General features: G+C 35.0%; 1 protein-coding gene across 1 annotated transcript; it reads left to right on the top strand.

The window, feature by feature from the left end:
- Positions 1-7,822: 7,822 nt before the first annotated feature.
- On the top strand, positions 7,823-8,958 carry LOC145090476 (uncharacterized). Its single transcript, XM_079028665.1, has one exon. The coding sequence runs from the start codon at positions 7,842-7,844 to the stop codon at positions 8,742-8,744; it is 903 nt and encodes a 300-aa protein (XP_078884791.1). The 5' UTR covers positions 7,823-7,841; the 3' UTR covers positions 8,745-8,958.
- The last annotated feature ends 264 nt before the right edge of the window (positions 8,959-9,222 follow it).

The following is a 9,222-nucleotide window of genomic DNA, read 5'->3' as shown; positions in this document are numbered from 1 at the left end:
ATCTTCTGATGATATCCTCTTAACTACGAGTTGTCCTTCTTCTACTCAATGTCTAATAAAGTGATATTTTATGTCGATATGACGAGATCTACCATGATCCCTTGGTTCCTTGGTCAAGGCAACCGCTCCTTCATTATCACAGAAAATTTCCATAGGCTCCTTTATGGCAGGTACAACTCCAAGATCACCGATGAAGTTCTTCAACCATATTGCCTCCTTCGACGCTTCGCTCGCTGCAATGTACTCTAATTCGCACGTTGAATCAGCTACGGTTTCCTGTTTGGAACTTTTCCAAGTTACTGCTACTTCATTCAGGGTAAAGACCCAGCCCGACTGCGAACGGTAGTTGTCCCTGTCGGTCTGAAAGCTGGCGTCACTATACCCTCGCACCTTCAAGTCATCACTCCCTCCGAGGACTAAGAACCATTCCTTCGTCATCCGAAGGTACTTAAGGATATTTTTGACCGCAATCCAATGGTCTCTGCCAGGATTCCCTTGATATCTGCTAACCATGCTCAAAGCAAAGGCTACATCAGGGCGAGTACAAGTCATAGCATACATGATTGAGCCAACTGCGGAAGCGTATGGTACTCGGCTCATTTCTGCTATTTCAGCTTCGATACTCGGACTTTGAGTCTTACTCAATTTGGCATTACTTTGTATTTGTAATTCTCCCTTCTTCGAGTTTTCCATACTAAAACGTTTTAGTACTTTCTCCAAGTAAGTGTTCTGATTAAGTCCAATCAGTCTCTTACTTCTTTCTCTTACTATCCTTATTCCTAAAATGTAAGAAGCCTCTCCGAGGTCCTTCATAGCGAAGCACTTCCCGAGTCAGGACTTAACCTCCTGCAGAGTCGGGACGTCGTTTCCTATGAGTAGTATGTCATCGACATACAGAACGAGGAAGCTTACTATACTCCCACTAATATAAGTATCCCCTTCGGTAGTAATATGAAAACCATAAAACTGGGGTTGAGCTCTAACTCTTTCGGAACGTCTAAGAGGTAAGGACTCGTCAATTGGTTCAACCGGAGTTTCCTCCTCGGGTTGAGTGCCAGCGGTAGAGGTTCCTTCATCTATCGACTCTTGAATCTCTTCAAGCTCGATTTTCCTCCCACTGTCTCCTTGGCTTATGAGTTCTCGCTCTCGGAAAACTCCTCTCCTCGCAACAAAGACAACATTGTCCTTCGGTCTATAGAAGAGATATCCAAAGGATTTCTGCGGGTAGCCGATGAAAATACATCGCTCACTACGAGGTTCAAGCTTGTCGTGAGTATCTCGTCTTACGAAAGCCTCGCAACCCCAAACCTTGATATGTGCTAACGAGGGACCTTTCCCTGTCCACATCTCGTGAGGTGTTTTAGCAACCTTCTTAGTAGGGACTCGTTTAAGGATATGGGCGGGAGTCTCTAAGGCATACCCCCAAAAAGAGATAGGTAGTGAAGCACGACTCATCATAGAGCGAACCATGTCCAACAAGGTTCGATTACACCTTTCTGCCACACCATTCAACTGCGGTGTCCTAGGTGGCGTCAATTGTGAAACTATTCCACACTCCTTGAGATAGTTGTGGAATTCAAGACTTAGGTACTCTCCTCCTCGATCGGATCGAAACATTTTGGTTTTCCTGCCCAATTGATTCTCCACTTCATTCTTGAACTCTTTGAACTTTTCAAATGTTTCTGACTTTTGCTTGATTAAGTAGATATACCCATATCTACTATAGTCATCGGTAAAATTCACATAGAAGCGGTTCCCATCCTTCGTGGTTGATCTAAACGGTCCACATACATCGGTATGTATGAGGTCCAATAGACCCTCACCCCTTTCACATGTACTAGTGAAGGGTGACTTAGTCATCCTTCCAAGCAAACAAGACCCGCATGTGTCATCTTCCCTAAGGTCGAATGACTCCAATACTCCATCCTTTTGGAGTTGGGCTATGCGCTTCTTGTTGACATGTCCAAGACGACAATACCACAAGGATGCTCTATCCATACCATTGGAAGAATCCATGCATAAAACATCATTTCCTAAGTTATCTACAATCATAACAGTTTCATAAATTCCATTACACGGTATTGCTTCAAAATATAAGACACCATTTAGATAAGCAAGAATAGAACCATTCTCATTATTAAAAGAAAATCTAAAACCTTGTCTAAACAAACCATGAAATGAAATGATGTTTCTTGCCATTTCTGGCGAATAGCAACAATTTTTACAACAAAAAATCTAATACTAAAAGATGAAATTGTAACAATTAGTAAGTCAGGGGGGATGGAAGAAGAAAAACATGTTTATTTTGGAATAGATAATTAATATTTGCAGGACATTAATACATGTTTTTTTTGTCATATGTCCTTTCAAAAAAACATTTATGTGAATGTTTGGTTATCTTTTTTTTGGTAGGAATAGGTATCTATTTTCACTACATGGCTCGACAAAACTCCATTCGTTCTGATAAGAGAGTGCATCATTACTTATGTCCTAGTCAAAACCAGATTATTTGACTAATGCATTTTACAAATTACTGCACCATTCCAGTAGCAAAACATCGTCCAAACTTAAAAAACTAAATCACAAAATTATTATCTTCTATAAAAAGTATTGATCATACCATAAAAAATTTATCAAAAGTATAATGAGTTAAAACACACTATAATTGACAAAAACTAATGAACTAAAACACATTATAAATAATAAAAAAACTGATGAACTAAAGAGCAAGAGCAATTAAATGGATGATATAGAAACAAAAATAATACCTTAACTAGATAACTTTAGGTTTCCAAGATCAAACGATTGAAGCAAAGTAGTTTAAGGTTGAGAGAGATGCAATCGTGCTATAAAACTGAACACAACCGTAGCGACTAAGACTAGGTCGACGTTCAAAATCAAGACGTCTGAAACCGAAGTAGATCAATGGCAGAAGAAAAAAAATTGTTGATTAGAGAGTTTAGGGCTCCATGTGAATTAGGATTGATCACCATTAGGGTTGATGTTTGTATTGTGCATCAGATTGATGATGGTCAACATGTTGGGTTTCTTTACCTGGTATCACGAAGGAGTCGATGATGAAGATTGAAGAAGCAATTTAAGGGGGAAAATAAAACGGATCTAATGGTATAAGGGATTTTTCATATATATTGGAACTTAATTTAGGTGTATAAAAGAACATTACCAATATATCCTTATTCAGGTTGTTGAATTAATTAGTCCACAATTATCCTTACATCCACACAATAGATAGTTAGAATACATGAATATATCTTTCTCTCTCTCTCTCTCTCTCTCTATATATATATATATATATATATATATATATATATATATATATATATATATATATATATATATATATATATATATATATATAGTGTACATGTTATATGGATAAATATTACGGTTATATAATGTTTATATAAAATCTTATTATAAACTTAACAATTCGTGTTAAATAACATTTATAAGTTAAAAGATTATTTAGAATAAATAATTTATTTGAATGTTGTAATAAGCTTGATTGCGAACCCGTGAGTCTAAAGATTGTCAAAGTATGACCTCATATGAATAAGTTATGATTAATCGAATATCTGCGGTACTACACATATCTCTAGTATTTTTTATAAAATATGAAAAGAAAATATGTTACCTATTAGCCAATGTTTTGTAAACGACAATTATGTAAATGCAAAACTCCAGATATAAAGAACGTCGAGAATGAAACCCATATGAAGAAGTTATCAATTTTGCAAGAGCTTTCACTAGATAAGCTTTATAAATTATATAGTGAAAGTAGAATGTGAATTTGCTATTGAGATCTAAATAAAGGTTGTAGCATTTGGAAATATGACACATGGCATCGACAAACTCCAACTCTCCCACTTAACCGGCGATGAAGTGATACCACAAGAATACGATACATGGCCGAAGCCACGACATGCTTTTCGAAAGTCTATATATATGGCTTATTTTCTTCATCTTTCTGCACATCTTTCTTTGTCAACTTTTCCCGCATCCTTGGGATCTAACTTTTTTGATTTTTCGGGATTTCTTAGCGAGGCATTTCAGCGTTAGACAGACCGCCAAAAGAAGTATTCAGTGTCGAAGTTCTACTCGCAGAATTTCCAAATTTTCAATAGAAAACCATGTCGTTTAAAAGGGAAAACCAGTGTTAGAAGGAGGGCTAACCTACCCCCAAGGTCTTCCACCTTTAATCAATTGAGTGCATAGTTACTTTCATGAGCATGATGCTGATAAAAAGTATATGTTATTTTAAAGTATTAGATATCAATTAAATACTTATAGTATACTAATAATGAATGCTCATTATCTCTAATATTTGTTAAGTGTATATTTGTTAATACTACATGACTTGTATAGTGAGTGTGTATTTACATTCATGAGCATGATCTTAATAAAAAGTATTTATTTCTTAAAAGATTAAAGATATACTAAATGCTTAGTGTTTGTATTATGTGCTAAATGTACAACTTGTATTAAGATAGTATTACATAAACAGGAAACTGTATTGGAAGTTGGTTACATGTATTATAGCTTTGTGTAGTTATAAACTAAGCCTTGCAAGGGATGCTTAGCTCAAAGTGAGTTGAATAAGTGAGTAGTCTCATTTTGGGGTAAATTGTAAGATTAAAGCAGAGTTTAGTAGTCCTTCTCTTTCTAGACAACCAAAGAGGGGTAGGTTTGTATCAGACAACAAATGTATATGTATGGGTCATCTACCAGAGTAAGATGATAACACTTGATTAATCTAGATAGTCTTTTTGTGTTGTTAGTGTAGACTTATAACCCACAAACATAGATGAAATAGGATAAAATATTTGTCAGTTACTCTAATGCTTGGGTTGCCTTTATGAATTACATCGGCCAAGGAATCCCTTAGATGTATATTCAAACCATTGCTCTAAACGGTTCATCAGGTGAGGTGATTCTTCTAGATGATCGTTGATTTGATTTGTATGAATTGATTGGGCTAGATATGTATGGGTATATTGTCTTATAAACATCTATGTTGGATTATATATCATATTTCTTGGTAATGTTTATTTTGCAAGATTATTAATATGATTTAATATCATTATATTATTATGGAATTGAAAACCCTATGTGTCTGTTAAAACATTGTCATGGACGTTTTAAACAAATAAAAGTCAACTAAAGTTTAGAACATGAAAGCAAGGTTGGATCCACATGGACACAACCTAAAAGGCAATGCCTCTTTACATGAGGCATATACTAGTCAAAAATATAAAATAAAAAAAATAGGGTTTTGTTGTACATTTAATAACCAAAACAATAGTGAATATAACCAAATCCAATTTAGTAATAAAAAACAAATTCAGTTCTACTGCGACTTTCCTACTCATGCAATCAACACAAACCTTATTATTTATTTTATCTAAGTTGATAATGAAAACTACTAAGAAGCTCTAGTAAGTTCTCTTTTAACTAGTTAATTGACAAAAATAAGCTCTTTAGTTAATTCTAACTTTTTACTAACCTAATTAAACAATCTTTAATCAAGTCAAAAAAACAACATTATGATATATGTAAAATTCTCAGCAATATTCAATACTTCTCACAAGCTTGAAAGTGTAAAAATATGAAATTCCAATTTATAACAGGGTTAAATCCCAACACGAAACTGGTCTATTACTTGTTACTTGTTACAAGTTGATTAAAACAATTATAGATTTCAACAACTGATTAACTAGATTGATTTAATCCTAAATTTGGTGATCGGGCTAAAAAGTATCAAAATCAATCATTCATTAAGTACAAAACTGAAATAACTAAAATCATACTATAAAAAACCAAGTCTAATGACTGATTACATAAAAAGTACTAATCTTGCAAAACTGAAATCTAGGATTTAGACAGACATGGCTAAAATTTGATTTACAACAATGAAAAGAAAAATGAAACACTAAATCTTACTAAACTAAACAAGAGAGTCGATCGACAACCTTCAAATTTTTAGAAATTGAGGAAAACGGAGAAAAATCACCTAAAAATCGTTTCTGGTCATCTGGGAGCACCTAGGGTTTAAATTAATTAGATAGGAGTTCGTTGTATATGAGTCAACAACAAAAAAAAAACATGTTTTCTTAAAAAAAACATGATTGTGTGTTTTTGCCCAAAAGTCCCGAAAATCCCCGGTTTTCACGTTCAATGAAGTACGGTGCTATTTAGGACACTTTTCTCAAAAACACGATCATGTTTTATAGAAAAACACGATCGTGTAAGTCCTTCGAAGTCCCGAAACTTGATTTATGGCATGGAAAAGTTTTGAAGATGAAGAACGATCAAAAGCACAATCACATGGTGAAAAACACGATCATGTAAATCATAAAATGCACGTTTCGAACGCAAACTCTTCGGTTTCAGCAAATCTAACCCAAGTTCCAGCTTCTTCTGGTATTTTAGCTCTATTAAGCTCCAATTATGCATCCAAGTTGATTCCAAAGTACCGCTTCACTCGAAATATCTGAAAATCACATAAAAACATGAGCAATACAAGAATTTTGACCAAATAAATTTGATGGACATTATTTAAACTAATGAACATGAAAAAACATAAATTATGATGTAAAACACTAATAAAAATTACTATATTGTATGCATAAAATGACATTTAACAGTGTCTCACTAGGTTTCCAAACCTGAACCATTCAAATTATATGCATCACAGGTTGCGATACTAAGACTGCTGGAACTTGAATATGATGTCGAGTGAATAAAGTGACAAACCTATGACAGTATTCAGGACATGTATTTCTTTACGTTGTAACCTATGTTGGGTATTGATTATGTCATCCTTAGTGATTTTGGGATTTGAAACAATATTTGTTATCTCAAAATGTTTTATTTAAATTGGGATTTTCTGCATTAAAGACAACATGATATTTAAAGCATAAAACAAATTTTTATTTGGTTGTAAAAAATAGGAGACGTCACATCCTCACAGCCACAAAAATCTTACCACCATCCTCATCACAACCGTAAGCCAAAGCCTTATTATGATGATTTTAATTTCCCATAGAAAAAACTAGAAATATAATTTTAATATCCAATGAGTTAGGGTTCCGAAAAATAAGAACCAGAACCGCGTAACATAGTTCTGAAATTTTTGGAATTAAAACCACTTGAGACGATTCGTTTCCGAATGAGTACCTTGTTAGAGTGGTCACTACAAGTGATGAGTAGTGTTTCTAAATTAAAATTAATATTATAAAGAGAATACAATCTATTAATAAGGTAAAAAGATGTCAATTAGCATCAATTAGACTTAAATAGTTTTTTTTTTCACCAACTAAAAATACAATGATTCCTTTTTAAAAGGACGTTTTTTACATGTTAAAACGTTTTTAGACCTTAGTTTCAAAAACAAAACAAAATAAAACATGGACAGTTTTCATCACAACTATTTTGATTGGATATTTCAAGTTTATATTACATACATAGTTCGATAGCTTTTTAGGTTCTGTAGTTTTGAGGATTGATGAAAGTGTTGCCATACAAAAAACTTTCAAAAAAAAAAAAGGCTATAAACATAATCTTTTTACAATTCCTTTTATTTATAAAATACGTTTTTGGTAAAAGAGAATAAATGCCAATTGTTGTGTACGTGCGAACAAGTTATCTATTTGACTTCTATTTTATTATTCATTTACAAGTGAAAGACATGGGCATCACTACTCTTGAGCTCATTGAAAAGCATTCATCCAATCAACTCCCCAGCTAGCTCTCACGTATATATACACATCCTGCGTTCTTCACTTGTAACTCCATTGTTCTATAAAGATTTTTTAAGGTTCATGAAGATGTCCATCAACGGCAGCTCAGACGCAGAGAAGCAGGTTTCCATAGATCCAAGATCCATGAGAGAAACCACTCAAAAATCAAGGTCAAGTCCCATTAAAGCATTGCCTTCGTTTCCCACCACGTACAAGTTCCTTAACACCTCCGGATCCCTCCCGAATTCACCTCGCATTGGTGGTTCGTCCAGGATCAGAGATGATAGTCGAAATCAAACACCGGATCATAACACTTCCCTATCTCGCTCTCCTCTCACCAGTCTTTCCAACAATCGCCTTCAACGAAGCAAATCTGGTGGCGAACATAGATCATCTGTGCCATATAGTGGTTGCGAGCCTTGGGTATCAGTTAATACGAGTGGAGAACAAATGTCATCGACAAAGAATGGCAATGGCCAGAATGGAAGAACCATCGTGAAAAAGGGTAAAAAGCCTAACGACATGGACTTCAAATGCGGAGCTCTTTGCTTGTTCTTGCCTGGATTTGGTAAGGGTAAGCCAGTGAGAGCCAGAAGAGTGGAGCCCGAAGGATCCAGACAAATAATCTCACAGAGGATTTCGCTTGAGAAATTTGAGTGTGGATCATGGAGGTCCTCGGCTATCCATTGCGATGATGAGCATTCAACTACTCTCTACTTTGATCTTCCATTGGAGCTGATAAGAACAAGCGTAAGTGATACTTCTTTGCCCATGAATTCAGCTTTTGTGTTCAACAAGGGTGGTGTGAAAGGAGTTCTTAAGACCAAAGCGGGATCAGTGGAAAGAAAATCACAGGAGGATCGCCATGTTCGCTTTTCAACATCTTCTCCCACGTCACAACCAACATCGCCAACGTGCATCACACCTCGCTTGCGAAAGGCTCGTGAGGATTTCAATGCCTTTTTAGAAGCTCAAAGTGCATAAAAATGGAAATGTTTTCTCAGATTTTGTTTGGTTGAGTGTCGAATCCGCTAATAACATGTTACCTGCCTATGGCATTGTCGAGTTACTATAAACAAGCATATGTTGTAAAAGTTCTGTATACAGTGTATGGTATTTTGCTACTACAGACGTTTCGATATGCAATCAACAGATGGTAATAAGTGGTGAGTTAGGAAATAACGAGTTCATGTCGAAAGCTTTTATTTTAGCAGATAACTGTGACCCTCATTCTGTCAATTTAGTCGGTAAAATGTGTTGCTTAATTTACACTGCAATCAACATTTAACTACACGCAAACATGCAGTAGGAAATGCAAACATTTATGAAGTTCATTACATGGTAATTTAAAAAACAAAATGATAAACGCCTCAAGACCCATGCCGGAGGCCGCAGAATACTAACAACATTTTGGTGGCGACATGATTTAAACAATTATCTTCACTACAAGAAAAGTCCTTGT

This window comes from Lactuca serriola, chromosome 2 (assembly GCF_051521515.1).
Source record: "Lactuca serriola cultivar US96UC23 chromosome 2, Lser_US96UC23_V15, whole genome shotgun sequence".
NCBI lineage: Eukaryota > Viridiplantae > Streptophyta > Magnoliopsida > Asterales > Asteraceae > Lactuca > Lactuca serriola.
The sequence above is the reverse complement of the archived record's forward strand: the minus strand, read 5'-3'. Positions and strand labels throughout refer to the sequence as shown.

Excerpts from the sequence above, each read along its gene's own strand:
- LOC145090476 (XM_079028665.1), top strand. The coding sequence starts at position 7,842 with ATGAAGATGTCCATCAACGGCAGCTCAGACGCAGAGAAGCAGGTTTCC.